At 37.4% G+C, this 15,808-nt stretch overlaps 1 protein-coding gene across 6 annotated transcripts in view; it reads left to right on the top strand.

Annotated features, from left to right (window-relative positions):
* LOC117990690 (hypoxia-inducible factor 1-alpha-like) overlaps positions 1-15,808 on the top strand; it is a 111,630-nt gene that overhangs the window by 13,865 nt on the left and 81,957 nt on the right. For 3 of the 6 annotated variants that reach the window (XM_034978163.2, XM_034978160.2, XM_034978161.2), the window contains exons 2-3: positions 11,462-11,649; positions 15,262-15,431. In XM_034978163.2, coding sequence (XP_034834054.1) covers positions 11,462-11,649; positions 15,262-15,431 — 358 coding nt within the window. Of the gene's footprint in view, positions 1-9,283; positions 9,436-11,461; positions 11,650-12,304; positions 12,333-15,261; positions 15,432-15,808 lie in introns of those variants that run through there. The other 3 variants (XM_034978162.2, XM_069504518.1, XM_034978165.2) reach the window with 3 other exon arrangements.

Here is a 15,808-nt window from a genome sequence, read left to right as displayed (position 1 = left end):
CAGGTGTTTTAAGTGACCCGCAAATGCCCTATAAACTTAAAGGGAAAATTTATAAAACAGTCGTTACACCTGTCACGTTGTATGGTTCAGAATTTGAAGGACAGAATGAGAAGGGTTTGAGCCATAGTCCGCCACGCTAGAAAAGTGTGCGGATCGGCAAACTTCACACACCTTTGAAAACATTATGGAGAACTCTCAGGCATACAGGTTTCCTCACAATGTTTTCCTTAACCATTAAAGCAAATGATTTTTCCTTATTGCTCAAAATGAATCTTCGAAAAGTTAAAAGTGCGTACCCTGGACCTTCCTAATGGCGAATCATCACACCTTTGCGCGAGAATGTTTGTCATACTATCATACCAACAGAAGTTTTGACATAACTCACATAGCCCCTAGATCGCGTGATAGCTGTTTCATAGACATTTTAAAAATATTTATGATATTACAAACACCGGCTGGAAGAACGCCAGACGCCTAACGTTTATCAGCTGATTAAACCACGTGAGGTATTTCAACTTGCATGCCTTGTGATTTTTCGCCCCAGACCAAAACGACATAAGCCCACTTCAATTAGTCAAAGGCACAATATATGTAGTTCCAGACACGCCGCGACGAGACAATAATAGCGTTATTTGAGGAAAATTATTATATGTCAGTTCATTGTGACCGTCTGTGTTTGCGTTGATAACTTAATCGGCCTTAAAGAGCTTGTGTATTAGTGGATATTCCTATAACATAAGCACAGGGTACAGTTATGATAACCTCACTTCTTAACAGCACGAGGTACGTAAAGCGACAATGATAAGTCGACTGGCTATTATGTTATCTCCTACAAACTGTAACTTCCATATATGCAACGCGTTTACGTAATTGATAAATGTTGGCTGACGTGAACAGCAGTTTTTGTTCGATTTTTTTTATCTACGTCCTTTCATAAAGGGGAATGCGATATTAGGCCCAAAAATGCCCAGCATATTATTCTTATTGTGAAAAAATATATAATTTAATACTTGTGTATGATACATGTATTTAAAACCATTTATCAAGTAACAAAACCTTACTGTACGATGTGTTTGTACATTATCAAAATCGATCTAATGGAAAATAAAAATAATTTGTAACATTGAAAATTTCTTTTTTAAATCCATATTTATACCAATTAATGGCCCCATATACTGTTGATTCCATATAGTTTCATGTGTGGGCACCTAAGGGCCTAATTTACTATGGCCACCTGGCATTCCCCTTTAGCAGCGTTGAACATAAACGCTTTGCCGTTACATGTTCTTCTTTATCAATAATATTATTGGTTTCTTCAAATGTTCTTTTGAAGTTGGATTAATAGAATATTCAATAAATCACATATTTATTTTAATCATCTACGTTGTGCAACTTAACGCTATTTTGATAATAATATGACACAATCTTTAAATTTTAACTGGTTGAATTAGAATCTGGCCTTTTGTTGTTTCAACCAATAGACGTTTACTGCTGGTATATTCAGGGTTTGGTAAGGATCCGAAAGGATAACTTAAGATACACAATCGGTCTTGTGCTTCCTGTGTCCAGCTGCTCTATTCGTCTACCATTGTTGTCTAGAATCAACATCAACATGCGAGGTTGTCATTCCGTCATCGTGGACCTCAACAACTATTGGTAGGCTTCGCTTTATGCCATTGCTTCTTCAGCTTCATGACTCGTTGAGCCAACTCAGTCACTGTGATTCTTATAGGGGTCTCCTTATTTCTGATCTAGTAGCGACTCTGTCCATTAGTTTTCATAAGTCACCAAGTAATTCTATCATCACGTCCACGGCTGGACATAGGTGGCATGACTCCTGTAGCGACTTCCACACGCCACGATCTTGCGCTACCTGAATCCAGCGGCTCCCTGCGACTCCTTTAATGTCATCTGTTAACCTAGTGAGTGGTCTTTCAACGCTGCGATTTTTCGGTCTGAGTTTGTCAATCCAGCACTTTGGGACCCCAACGTATATCAGCTCTTCGAACTATCTGCCCTGCCGTTAGGCGTCGTAAGACCTAGGCGTATGTTAAACACTTGGAAATTGTGCCAGTACCTACTGATTTAGATTAATTAACTTTTGACGAGTTTATAATAGCTTAGCTTACATGTTTAACGATTGAGGAAAATATAGGTTCACTTTTGTTGTTTTAGATTTGATAAGCTTTTGTAATTTTGAGTTATTATAATTTGTATCCAATTACAATAGCATTGAGCGCGGGAAAGCCATCCCGATTTCTCACCTCTGCTCTGGTGTTGTATATTTTAAATAATTAGAGAATTAAAAAAAACCGACTTCCAAAACCAACACAAATTAAAAATACTTCACGCTTTGATTTCTAGTTTTTTTTTTATTATGCTCGCGACTTCAACACATACACGTGTAGAAACAAAAAATATTTGTTAATTTGTAGTGGTTTTGGAAGTCAATTTTTTTATTATTTTTTGTTATTTTAAGCTTTTTAGTGCTTGGTATGGTACCTAAAATATCAATTTACCAGTAAAACTTTCCAAAACGACACGGCTTAGGAGTTCAGTACCTTGCAGCATCAGAATTGAAGAGTTGGGACTTGAAATTCGATAACAAAGTCTATGCTCGGCATTTACAATATTAATTCCACAGGAACAGTTCCTTCATCAGGAGTTGGATTTAGAAATTTTTATGGACCACCTCCGAAACTTTAAGCTGTTGATTTAAAAAAAAATTGGAATTGGTCCAGAAACCTCGAAAAACCTACATTTAAAAAAAATAGGCCCAATTGATAACCACATCCTTTTTGGATGTCGGTTAAAAGTTATAGAACTATTAGTCAAAGTAAGTATAAACTAGATAATGATAGTTCTACTGAGTCTATTTTGCAGTAACTAAGTGCGTGTTTACTCGTCGATTAAGTTATCTGTTTCCTAGATGAATTCTAAGAAGTGATTTATTCTTACAATGCCCTATATTGCTTTTATTATGGCTTTAATTCTTGGTATACAAGTGATTGATTATATCATTGACTTTTAAAAGTGGTAATTTTAAGCTTATTTCTTTTTTTAAGTTTAACGACATATTGTTTTGTATAAAACGGGTACCTAATTAATCGTGGTAGGTAACCGTTTATACATAGGTTTTTACTCTTTAAAGAAATGCAATATGTCTATTGTGTTAAAGTTATGCCTAGGATTTTTCAACAATTTCTAGTGCTTTAGGAGGTATGTCTGACTTGATTCAGTCTCTATTTTATGTACATATACATACATTTAGTAGAGCAGCTAGAGTGCATAGTCTTGTCGCTTCTCTACAGGGCCATTTGAAAAATTCAAGCAATAGATCCCAGAAAACTGAAATCGTCGTCGAATATATTGGGTACATACCACGACTGCCGGAATTTGGCGTTCTTATTTGTCGATATTATTGCTTGTAATAATACATATAATAAACATGGTTTAAATATATTATTTGTAAGGCAGTAAATGTGTTGCTCATCGCAAATCTCGAGAACAGCTGAACCGATTTCGCCAATTCTTTTTTTATAATATTCCTTGAAGTACGAGGATGGTTTTTACGGAGAGAAAAATTTAAAAATTTGAGTCGACTGTTAGTTGTAAATTAATCGTGGCATGTAGTATGTACCCGCTATCTACATGAAAATATGTCGTTATACCACGAAATAAGCTTAAAATTATTTGTCTTTGAATATATATTTTAATGTGAAATGAAGAAAGTTATCTACTATTTACTTATAAAGATATATATAAAACTTGTTATGTTTTTATTATTACACAGTACTTTGCATTTTATGTACCTACGTCTTTCTAGTCCCAGTTACTAAACAGAATGTATAAAATTAGTTTTAAATGCTATTAATCTAAATATACTTTTATATGTTTCTGGTAAATACCTATTTTTTATAGCTTATACGCAGAAAAAGTTTTTATAACGAAATCACAGGATAACCGGTTCTCTCGAAATTGATTTCTCTCTATCTTTTGCATATATCTATGTATATATGCGTATACGTGATAGAGGTACCTACCTACGTACTCCGAGACTAAAGTAATTATTGATATTCCCAGAATAACTTTTTACCTTGGAACCGTTTTGAAACTCAGAGTTTAATAAACTAGTACCTGCGTAATAGAGATTGCATTATTAGACGTCGGGGGTCCAATGTGATAGAATGGAACGCGGAATTTTCCTTTAATTATATATTTTTCCGGAAAACCGGTGTGTGTGTATTAATCTAAACCTTTGAAATGGTGCTGTTTTCGTTACTTGATCTTCAGAATCTATTAACCATGATTACAGCACTATATTTTGAGTTTCATATTACGAATATTATAAAGAAAAGGTACTAATTTTGTGCCTATGTGTTCATGTGGAGGGTAATCTCCAGATTTCAGAACCACTGAACATGTTTGAAAAATTCTTGAACCGTTTAAAAGGTACATAATTTCAGATGGACGGTATTCGGTATTCGAACGGTTTCCTTAAATTGCGATGGAAAATAAGCGTCAGCACCATTCATAAAAATAAGAAGATAATAAAAATAAGAAGATAATAAAAATAATTCATAATAGGTATTTTCTTCCCAGTTCGACTTTGGATGTCGGAACATTTTCGGTTTTATGATAGGACTAGCTAATGCTCGCGACGCTTCAAAAATCCTTTCTTAGCGGATGCCTACCTCATAATAGTTATCTGCATGCCAAATTTCAGGCCGATCTGTCCCGTAGTTTTAGCTGTGCTTTGATAGATCAGTCATTCAGTCAGTCAGTCACCTTTTCCTTCTATATATTTAGATTAAGGTTTATGCTCCATAATATTAAGTTTAAATTCAGTGAGAAACAACGCCGTTTCTTCCTGTTTCCTCCTGGAACCATGGTATTAGGGTTCATTCAAAGATCAATCATGCACTCAGTAGATATATCTTTAGACGTGTTTATTGTATACTAGGTAATGCCCGCGACTTCGTCCGCGTGGATTTAGGTTTTTAAAAATCCCATGGGAACTCTTTGATTTTCCGGGGAAAAATTTAGCCTATGTCACTCTCTAGGTCTTTAACTATACCCATGCAAAAATCACGTCGATCCGTTGCTCCGTTGCGACGTGATTGAAGGACAAACCAATAAACCAACAAACAAACACACTTTCACATTTATAATATGGGTAGGTACTGATGTAGGTACCTAGGTATTACCTATGTAATAAATCGACGTGATGCCTGTCCTGTGTACAAGGAGGTTACCGTGCGTCCGTCTGCAATTGCTGGTAATTGCAAAAATAATAGAACTCGCCAATTGAACCGCCCTGACGTCCACTTGTAAATTCTTACGAACGTAATTGAAAAGTGCCCATTACGATTCAAAGAACTTATTTATCCATTTCATTTCGCATTCGCGTGAGAAATGAACACAATCATAATGTGCTCAGAATATAGAACAACTGACGCCATCTTAGAAGGAGATAGCAGATTTGTAGAGCGTTGTCTGTCGTTGAGACCGACAAAAACGCTCTACAAAGCCGAAATGTCATTCTAAAGGCCGATGTACATTACTTTCTGCCGTGTACTGTACTATCCATACTAATATTATAAATGCGAAAGTGTGTCTGTCTGTCTGTCTGTCTGTCTGTCTGTCTGTCTGTCTGCTAGCCCTTCACGGCCCGTCCGTTCAACCGATTTTAACGAAATTTAGTACAGATATAGCTTGCATCCCGGGGAAAGACATAGGCTACTTTTTATCCCGGAAAATCAAAGAGTACCGCTCTTGCAGTCAGAGTCAACAGCTTGAAGCTGCCATCGAGCTGCCATCTTAACTGCTCGATGGCAGCTTCAAGCTTCAAGCAATTTCAATGCGGGCGGGAAGCGTGCGCGACGTGTAATGAGGAGCGCGGGCGGAGGTAACTGCGCGAGAGCGGACGACAGCTCGAGCAGTCAGTGTATGCCTGGCGACTGCTTGACCGCCCAACCGCCCGAAGCAGTTGCAACTGCTTGAGCGGTTCGTGTATGTACGTACGTAGAAGTCTGTAGTTCAATACGCAGTCGCAGCTTGAAGCAGTCCATCCTGACTGCTTCAAGCTGTCCGTGTATGGCTGGTCTAACTTTTGAATTTACTATTGACTTGACTTGACTATTTACCATAGATACCTTATCTTCTCTCCTCAAGATAAGAAATGCATTTTTGATCTTTGATCATTGATAAGAACGTAACGCGGCTCGATAAAACGGATTAGGTTCAATTGATGGATCACCACATTGCAAGGTAATGTCTATCGAATGATCTGTTATGCTCGCTATTGACGCAGAGGCCTCTGGACGTGATCTGACTAACAAGCATTGCCTTTGCTACTTACTAAGGCATCGAAGCATTGTATGAACCGTGGATCAATATTTTATACGTACCAAAAGCATTAAGACCTCACACACCCGCACGTCACCCGCGCTAGCCCGCACCGGGTAAGCCTGGGGGCTTTGCGGGTGTGCGGGGTGTCCCCGGCCCGAATGCCATCTCAACCTCTCGCGTACTTATAGCTGCTCGATTGCGGTAGAATGACAGCTACAACGTCACGATTGCAATCACATCTGATTGGTTGATGCTCGCTCACTATTGGCTACAATACATTGTTGCAACAAGAATCGCACAGTTTCAGCCAATCACAACAATTGAGCATGATTGATGCAGGTTTTACGAAATCGACCTTCTGATGTCGATAAACTAGTTTCGGGAACGATAAAACTCACGGCGTAACGATAAGGACGGATATATCCGAGTGGAATGGACTGAGGAAAAATATAGCTTTCAAATACGCGGTAGCAGTGTAAAAAACCGGCCAAGTGCGAGTCAGACTCGCCCACCGAGGATTCCGTACCTAGGAAGAAACGCGTACAATACAAAATTATTTGGTTAAATTACTGCGTAACTATGTTTTTTTTTGTTTTTTTATTTAAAAGAATATTAGCTATGCTAATCATGATTAATATTCCCGCTAGCCCACGTAGCTTGTTTTTTTGTAAATACCTGTAATTGCTGATTTATACAAAACTATACTACAGTACCCGGCAAGAAATATTGTAAGTCGACCTTTTGAAAGAGATAGCGGTATCGTAGAGCTTGTTGAGACTGACAACACGTCATATTTTTATTTTATTTTTTTATTCAGATACAAGTTAGCCCTTGACTGCAATCTCACCTGATGGTAAGTGATGATGCAGTCTAAGATGATAGCGGGCTAACCTGGAAGGGGTATGGCAGTTTTTATTAAACCCATACCCCTTTGGTTTCTACACGGCATCGTACCGGAACGCTAAATCGCTTGGCGGCACGGCTTTGCCGGTAGGGTGGTAACTAGCCACGGCCGAAGCCTCCCACCAGACCAGACCAGAAATTTAGAAATTATAAAATTCCAAACCCCTGCCAGGATTCGAACCCGGGACCTCCCACTATTAAGACCACAGCGCTCACCACTGCGCCAGGGAGGTCGTCACCGGTATATGTGACCGAGACATAACGCTCTACGAAGCCGAAATCTCTTTCTAAAGGTCGATGTACAATATTTCCTGCCTGCTACTGTAGTTACTCGTAGATATTTCCTCTTATTTTCCTGTAATATTTACATGAACATAGAGATTTATGCAAATATTACAGGAAAATTTATAAATATTTCAGATTTTTCCCTTTGTACACTTCGGACACAAGGGGGGGAAATGCCTGATATTATTCATGAAAAGTCAAAAATTATGCGGCTCTTTCATTTGGTAGCCCACTTGAACTATTAACTCCACTGTAAAATTTCGACTCATCCATTTCGGCACATTTTACAGTGATTTTTGTTTTAATTTTTTTAACACAGTTGGCCAAGCATTATTTAAAAAACTAAGTCGATAATAGTTACTGAATTAAACAGCTGTGACGGATAGATGGACAAAGTCGCGCCATGGGTGCATTTTTACGATTTTGATACGAAACTCTAAAAACGGGAATTTTAATAAGTACAATTATTGCAACCAGTGAGACGGCTATGCTGCGTGCATCATCCATAATATTATCACAATTATGTCGATGTTCGTATACGGTAAACATAAGATTAATTAACACATTTCGTATCATTTTGAACGTATCAGACCCTCAAAATAATACTTTATTCATAGTGGCTTACTGTCTATTTTAAATTGTGTTTAAGAAATGTCTGTTAATAAAAATGATTCCATCGTACGTGAATTTACAAAATATTGACACTACCTAGAAGTAATTCACAAAAAATATGGTCAATTTATAACTTACACCTTTTATCATAAACAAAATTATATTTTACAGATAATTTATTTTTCAAAAAGGCACTGCACTTTCGACCAATTAAACTTGTGAAAATGTTGACCAAGTGTATGTTTTAACATTTAAAATGGCACACACACACAACAGAGTAGGTACTTACACTGGAACCCATAGTCAAGATAGGGGCTTCTTTAGGGGGCCACTCAGTTGACACGTGTTATATTCAACCTTTATTGCAATGCATTAAGATTCAATATCGACCTATCTTGACTATGAATTCCAATTTTGATATAAATCTTAGGGAGTTTTCAAATCACGTCGTTCTTGCTTGTCGGTAACCACCGAGCAATTAATTTACGGCAACATACATGTCGCGTTACAAGTAGTTTTCTTGGAAAGTTACATGAAAATTATTTTTATTTATGTACAGATTTAATAAAGATTTAAAAGTTGACTTACAAAATCTATCCTTAAAGTTTTAATTTTAAGTGCCGTTTAAGTTTTATAAGGATTGCCGACAGAAGTGAAAACTTAAAACTTTGAAATTACAGTGCTTATTTTTTTTGATCTCGGTGACACGACCTTGAAGTTTTTACCCATCCCAAAATCGCTCAACGCGCCCTAGAAGTTCCACTTCTAAAGTTAATTAAGAAATCTACTTGCTTAAAAATCCTTTGCATAAGCAATTCCAAATCGCATTTCGTTGACGCATTCGTTGTTAATACTATGCTATTTAGAGCACCCGATAAAAGGTACTGTTGCCTCGACGCTAATGATAAATTAATGAAAAAGTTAATTAAACTATTTGTATTGCAACTCACTCAGTTTTGTGATTTGGACGAGAGATGTCTTGTCCTTCCCGACGCTCTTGTAAAACAAAGACATTAAGTGCGTTAATTTACAATTAAAAACTAAAGAAATAAATAATTTTGGGTGCGAGTGCTTTCGTTTAAATATACGGACTATATTATAATACCTAACGACCATAAATGAAAATCAAGTGAAAGTGTATTAAAAAATAATAAAGTGTATAAATGTGTTGTGTATTTAAATAAATGATCAAATAAAAGTTCAAAAGTGTATTTGGAAAATGTGTTTACCTGGTGTGCCGGAGCTTATTGCTTCTGGGAATAAGTTTTATTCGGTACCCAAAAGGTATTTTTTAAGTTTTTAACAAAATACTACATATTGTATGTCTGTTTAGGGTCGCGGAGTCAAACGTATTTGAGCTAAGATCGCCTTGAGATAAGTTGGTAGTATAGTTCCGTGGCGTCACCCGGATCAAAATCAGCGCTGTATGCCCTTGTGTATATACAAGTCATATTATACTGGAACTGGAACCTTTTTTTTTCGGGTTGTGCCACACATGACACAGTTTATTCCGGCGCTTCTTCTGCTTCAGGCATTTTGGCTTTAATGCTCAAGTGGTGGAAGCGCTGGGATAACCAACCCGTTTAACATGTAGTGTGTGGCACAACTTACAAAAATAATTTTTTTCTTTCTACTGCAATTGATGAGGATTTTTTTATTTTCTTTCTCCTTCATCTTCTTAGAATTGTAGTCATTTCCGTGTAAAAATTGGAAACGCCCCAAATATGATACAACTTCATTTTTAATATTCGAACGACTGTCGACTAGGTTCTTTTAATAATAATAATTAAACGACAGGAAAGCAGTCGATTAGTGATACCATGGAACTAGGAATCAGTTAAGCTTTACAAATTACAATAGTTTACAATGCAGCTCCTAGTAACTAGTTACTCAGGGCAAGCAGAATTGATCTTGTTCTCAAACCCCCATCTCTTGGACCATTCCTGATCTATTCTATTGTGATTCCCATTGTCTTTACTCCACTACCAATGTTTGTTTTCGTCAGGAATTGTATTATTTCATTTGTGTGCTATCAGTTTGTGTTTGTAGTTAGCTCCTCCTCCGGGAATAGTAGGTATTAGTCTCCTTTATGTAGAAGCTTCGTTTATGTACCTATGTACAAAGTAAATGTGCATGCTGGCACCAGAAATGTCCAAGTTCAATTACATAGAACTTATGCAGTTGGTACCCATGGATTAGATTAGATTATTTATTAATTGCAAAATTGTATGTACATTCTCTTCTTCTTCTTCCTTACCTTATCCCACGCTACGTGGGGTCGGCACAACATGTCTTCTTCTTCCACTCATTCCAAAATTCAAAATTGTATGTACATTAGTGTCTTAGAATTACAAAAGTCCAATTACAATCTGCAATTAGGGAGTAGGTACTTAGCCACTTGAGCCTATGTCACTCTCCAGGTCTTCAACTATACCCATGCAAAAAATCACGTCAATCCGTTGCTCCGTTGGTGCGTGATTGAAGGACAAACCAACAAACAAACACACTTTCGCATTTATAATAAGGGTGCTGATATTATGGATTTATTTTAATTTATTACGTGCTACTAAATAAGTATGTTTCGAATTTCGATGCTTTCTTGCCATCAAATTTGATGTTCGTAGCTTCGATTGTGTCATCGTGACCATGATCCTTGTAACTGGGTCGAGATATCAAATATTAAAACAAAACAATAGTTTATGGTGGTACTTAAGTACTTACCTAAGTGATATATACCTACGAAAGTAGATGACCCGTCCGGCTTCACTTTCTCGGTTCGGATTGGCAGACTTCACACGCCTTTGAGAACATCCATACTTTTCCATACTAATATTATAAATGCGAAAGTGTGTCTGTCTGTCTGTCTGCTAGCTTTTCACGGCTCAACCGTTCAACCTATTTTGACGAAATTTGGTACAGAGATAGCTTGCATCCGGGGAAGGACGTAGGCTACTTTTCATACCGGAAAATTAAAGAGTTCCCACGGGATTTTCAAAAACCTAAATCCACGCGGATGAATTGGCGGGCATCATCTAGTTATAAATGATTTCTCAGGCGTATAGGTTTCCTCACGATGTTTTCCTTCACCGTTAAAGCACGTGATATTTAATTGCTTTAAAATGCACATAACTCTGAAAAGTGCTTACTCGAACCCCTGACCTCCCGAAAAGAAGGCGGACGTCTTAACTGTTACTAGGCTTTCATCGCTCACTTGTTGATTAGCCACTTCAGAATTCCGATATTCAATTAAATCCTTACTGATTCTTCCTCGTGTATCTTAATTACTTATCACAGGATTCGTTATTTTCAGGAACAATGAGAAACGCAAAGAGAAGTCGCGCGTCGCTGCGCGATGTCGTCGCACCAAGGAGATGCAGATCTTCGTTGAGCTTACCGCCGCGCTACCAGCTAAGAAGGAGGAGGTAGAACAGCTGGATAAGGCCTCTGTCATGCGCCTCGCTATCTCATACCTCCGTGTGCGAGACGTTGTCTCCATGCGTAAGTCCTTTTTAGTCTGCTTTCTTTGGTTTAGTTGTTACCGACCAAAAAGGAGGAGGTAGAACAGCTGGAAAAGGCCTCTGTCATGCGCCTCGCCATCATACCTCCGTTTGCGAGACTTTGTCTCCATGCGTAAGTTCTTTTTAGTCTGCTTTCTTTGGTTTAGTTGTTACCGACCAAAAAGGAGGAGGTAGAACAGCTGGAAAAGGCCTCTGTCATGCGCCTCGCCATCATACCTCCGTTTGCGAGACTTTGTCTCCATGCGTAAGTCCTTTTTAGTCTGCTTTCTTTGGTTTAGTTGTTACCGACCAAAAAGGAGGAGGTAGAACAGCTGGAAAAGGCCTCTGTCATGCGCCTCGCCATCATACTTCCGTTTGCGAGACTTTGTCTCCATGCGTAAGTCCTTTTTAGTCTGCTTTCTTTGGTTTAGTTGTTACCGACCAAAAAGGAGGAGGTAGAACAGCTGGAAAAGGCCTCTGTCATGCGCCTCGCCATCATACCTCCGTTTGCGAGACTTTGTCTCCATGCGTAAGTTCCTTTTGGTCTGCTTTCTTTGGTTTAGTTATAACCGACCAAGAAGGAGGAGGTAGAACAGCTGGAAAGGCATCTGTCGTGCGCACTCTCTCCTCCGTGGCCGTGCGTCTCGCCATCATACCTCCGTGTGCGAGACGTTGTCTCTATGCGTAAGTTCTTTTTACCCGACTGCGGCGAAGCCCAAAAGGAGGGCTATGTGTTTGACCTGTATATGTATGTATATTGGATGTATGTCAGCTCGTAACTACTTAACGCGAACGGCTCAACCGATTTTGATAAATGATACGCCGTTATATTAGATTCGTCTTGACTCATCATGGCGCGAGTGTCACTTGGTATAAAATTCTTAAGAAATCAAAATGACGGATTTTGTGTGCTTTAATGTGCAAACTGAAAAATATGCAGTGCGAACCCTGCAGCTTTTTTGATAGTGTTTATAATATCGATATGCTTTTTTCACTTGCCCATCCGTATACCTAATTACACTGGTTCATAAACTTCTAAAGAATAAAACTTTACTACCCAGATTACAAACAGCAAGTTCCTAGTTCCTACCAAATCAACATGATCAGGAAGCATTTCCAGTTTTCGGGGTCAGACACTTATTCAACTATTTTGTCGGTCAAATTCTTAGGAACAGGACATATCATACATACATACAGGTCAAGGTCGGTGATGGCTTGAGGAAGCTAGAACAAGTTTTACTTAATAACTTGGAGAAGAAAAGTGAATAAAATAAATAGTTATTAAGTGTGTCGCAAAATGCTGCAATATGCTTTAAAATATGACAAATGATTGAGCTTAAGAGGGCGCAGTTCGGTGCTTTCTTCATACAAACGTAGGAGGGGGATTACTTGATTATTTGATACTAGCTGACGCCAGCGACTTCGTCTGCGTGGATTTACGTTTTTCAAAATCCCGCGGGAACTCTTTGATTTTCCGGTATAAAAGTAGCCTATGTGTTAATCCAGGGTATAATCTATCTCCATTTCAAAAAAACAAATCCGTTCAGCCATTTTTGTATGACTGAGTAACAAACATCCAAACATCCGGAACGGAAACGGAAAAACTTATTTAAAGTTTATGAATGCACCAAACTTGTTGTAAACTGTAAATATTCTTCTTTAATAAATAAATAAATCCACACTTTCACATTTATAATATTATTATAATATTAGGATTGTACGGTCAAAACAAGTATTGTGTCGGTTTATCTTGCCATTATCTACGTTCATTGATATATAAAACATTGAACAGAATATTGATTTTAAAGTTACGAGCCTCTAAATATTCCTATTTTAACACTACATTTATGTCAACTTTAGGCGTAAATAAATAACATTAGGAGTGTGAAAATTCTAAAACACTTTAACTTTAGAGAGTTTATTTATTTATTACTTGAAATATCTTACTTTGCAAACATACATTTAGTATTTATTTCTAAAAAAAAACTTTTCCTAAACCCTTTTCGCACGCTTGATTTCGGTGAAAATCAGCGTGCCTCTACCTTTCTCATACAATGTTAGGTGAAAGGAAACAGGTTACTCACGTGCGCCGCCAATTTCGGTCGAGCGTACTGCGTCACTTTAAGCGCCAAGTACAATATGTTAACAATAATTTTATTAATAAAAAAAATTTACAAAAAAAAATAAAAACCGACTTCGTTACATAAACACTAAAAATTGAAAAATAATTTAATTTATTACCGAATATATTATGTATACAAGAGTTAATATAGTTCCATAATAATACTTTTTGGTGCCGGTGCCAATTAGCTTTAGCTGCGCGAATCGTCTAGACTTCATATTTTTATGGGACTCCACAATGGCACCTCATTGGCACCGACCCCAAAAAATATTATTATGGAACTATATTAACTCTTGTATACATAATATATTCGGTAATAAATTAAATTATTTTTCAATTTTTAGTGTTTATGTAACGAAGTCGGTTTTTATTTTTTTTGTAAAAATTTTTTATTTCACAATTTTTAGTGGCCCCATGGAATTATGCTATGACTGGTTAAAAATCTACTGTTTACTAAGCTGTTACACTGATCGCGAGCAATTTACTCTTATCCGTTGAGGAGTTCCAGTATCTATCTTCGAAGATGTTCATCAGATCTTCACCAAATTGAAATGGGACCAACTTTGAAGTATACCCTTTCAAACAAAAAAAGAATTTTCAAAATCGGTCCAGGCGTTTTTGAGAAATCGGGGAACATACATAAAAAATAAAAAAAAAAAAAAAAAAAAAAAAAAGATTCCGACGAATTGAGAACCTCCTCCTTTTTTTGAAGTCGGTTAAAAATACGTTTTCCTTTTGTTAATGCGACCGCAATATCCGAGTTATTTGGAAGTTGGGCACGCGTCACTCCACACTTTAAAATTCAAGCTTTGAAACCGCACTATGACGTCATCAACTCCAGTTTTAAATTGGGATCCGGTCGGGTTTATTTACATTCCCAATATTTAACTGTCAAACAAATAAGGCACGCTGTTAAAAAGAAAGACAATAAATAAATGCAAGAATTTTTCCTCAAAAACTGTCTAAAGTGGGTAGATATTAGTTTGGTCATAACTGTTAATTCAATTGTCAAAGGAACTTTACTTAAAAGAAGATTTTAAATATGGTAAGGTGTGTGTATTGTGTGTAAGACACCTACCATTCTTATCAAGCATCTTACTAACTCTCTAATCGTCAGTTGTCTGCTTACATCCATACTAGATGATGCCCGCGACTTTGTCCGCGTAGATTTAGGTTTTTAAAAATCGCGTGGGAACTCTTTAATTTTCCGGGATGAAAAGTAGCCTATGTCCGGGATATGCTTGTACCAAATTTCATCAAAATTGCTTAAACTTTTGGGCCGTGAAAAGCTAGCAGACGGACACACTTTCCCATTTATAATATTAGTATGGACTCCTGTAATGATATTACTTACAATGAACCAAAAGCTTAATTTTGTATAATCCGCTGAAAGCCGCTTAAGCTTTTGGTTCATAGTATATCATGGACTTCCGCAAAGTAACGCCTGCTTCTATACGACATTACTTACGTTAAAATTGTTTTATTTTACAGTGCCCGAAGATAAGGAAGCGCCCAAATTGCAGAGCCCTAAAGGCTTAGAGGAGGTGCAATCTGAGCTTTCATACATGAACGCTTTGGACGGGTTTGTGCTGGTGTTGTCGCAGCAAGGCGACATCGTGTACTGCAGCGAAAATATTGCAGACCATCTTGGCGTATCTCAGGTATGGACACTTTTCTCTTAGGTACCTAGTGGTTCCTTGATAGATAGTACCTAGGTACCTACTTGTATAAGTTTAACTGAATAAAAAATATTTCTATTTTCTATTCTATTCTATTCTATTCTTATTCATCATAAATAGCCTTAACAGCTCAACTGGTAAAGGAGTGGACTGAAAACCGACAGGTCGACGGTTCAAATCCCGCCCGTTGCACTATTGTCGTACCTACTCCTAGCACAAGCTTTACGCTTAGTTGGAGAGGAAAGGGGAATATTAGTCATTTAACATGGCTAATATTCTTTTAAAAAAAAAAAAGAAAAAAAAGATACATGTCCTTGGTATTAAGAATTCTAAGACACCTCTCGGTATTCTGAAAACAG

This window comes from Maniola hyperantus, chromosome 18 (genome assembly GCF_902806685.2).
Source record: "Maniola hyperantus chromosome 18, iAphHyp1.2, whole genome shotgun sequence".
Taxonomy (NCBI): Eukaryota; Metazoa; Arthropoda; class Insecta; order Lepidoptera; family Nymphalidae; genus Maniola; species Maniola hyperantus.
Note: the sequence above shows the minus strand (reverse complement) of the source record. Positions and strands in the feature narration are given on the sequence as shown.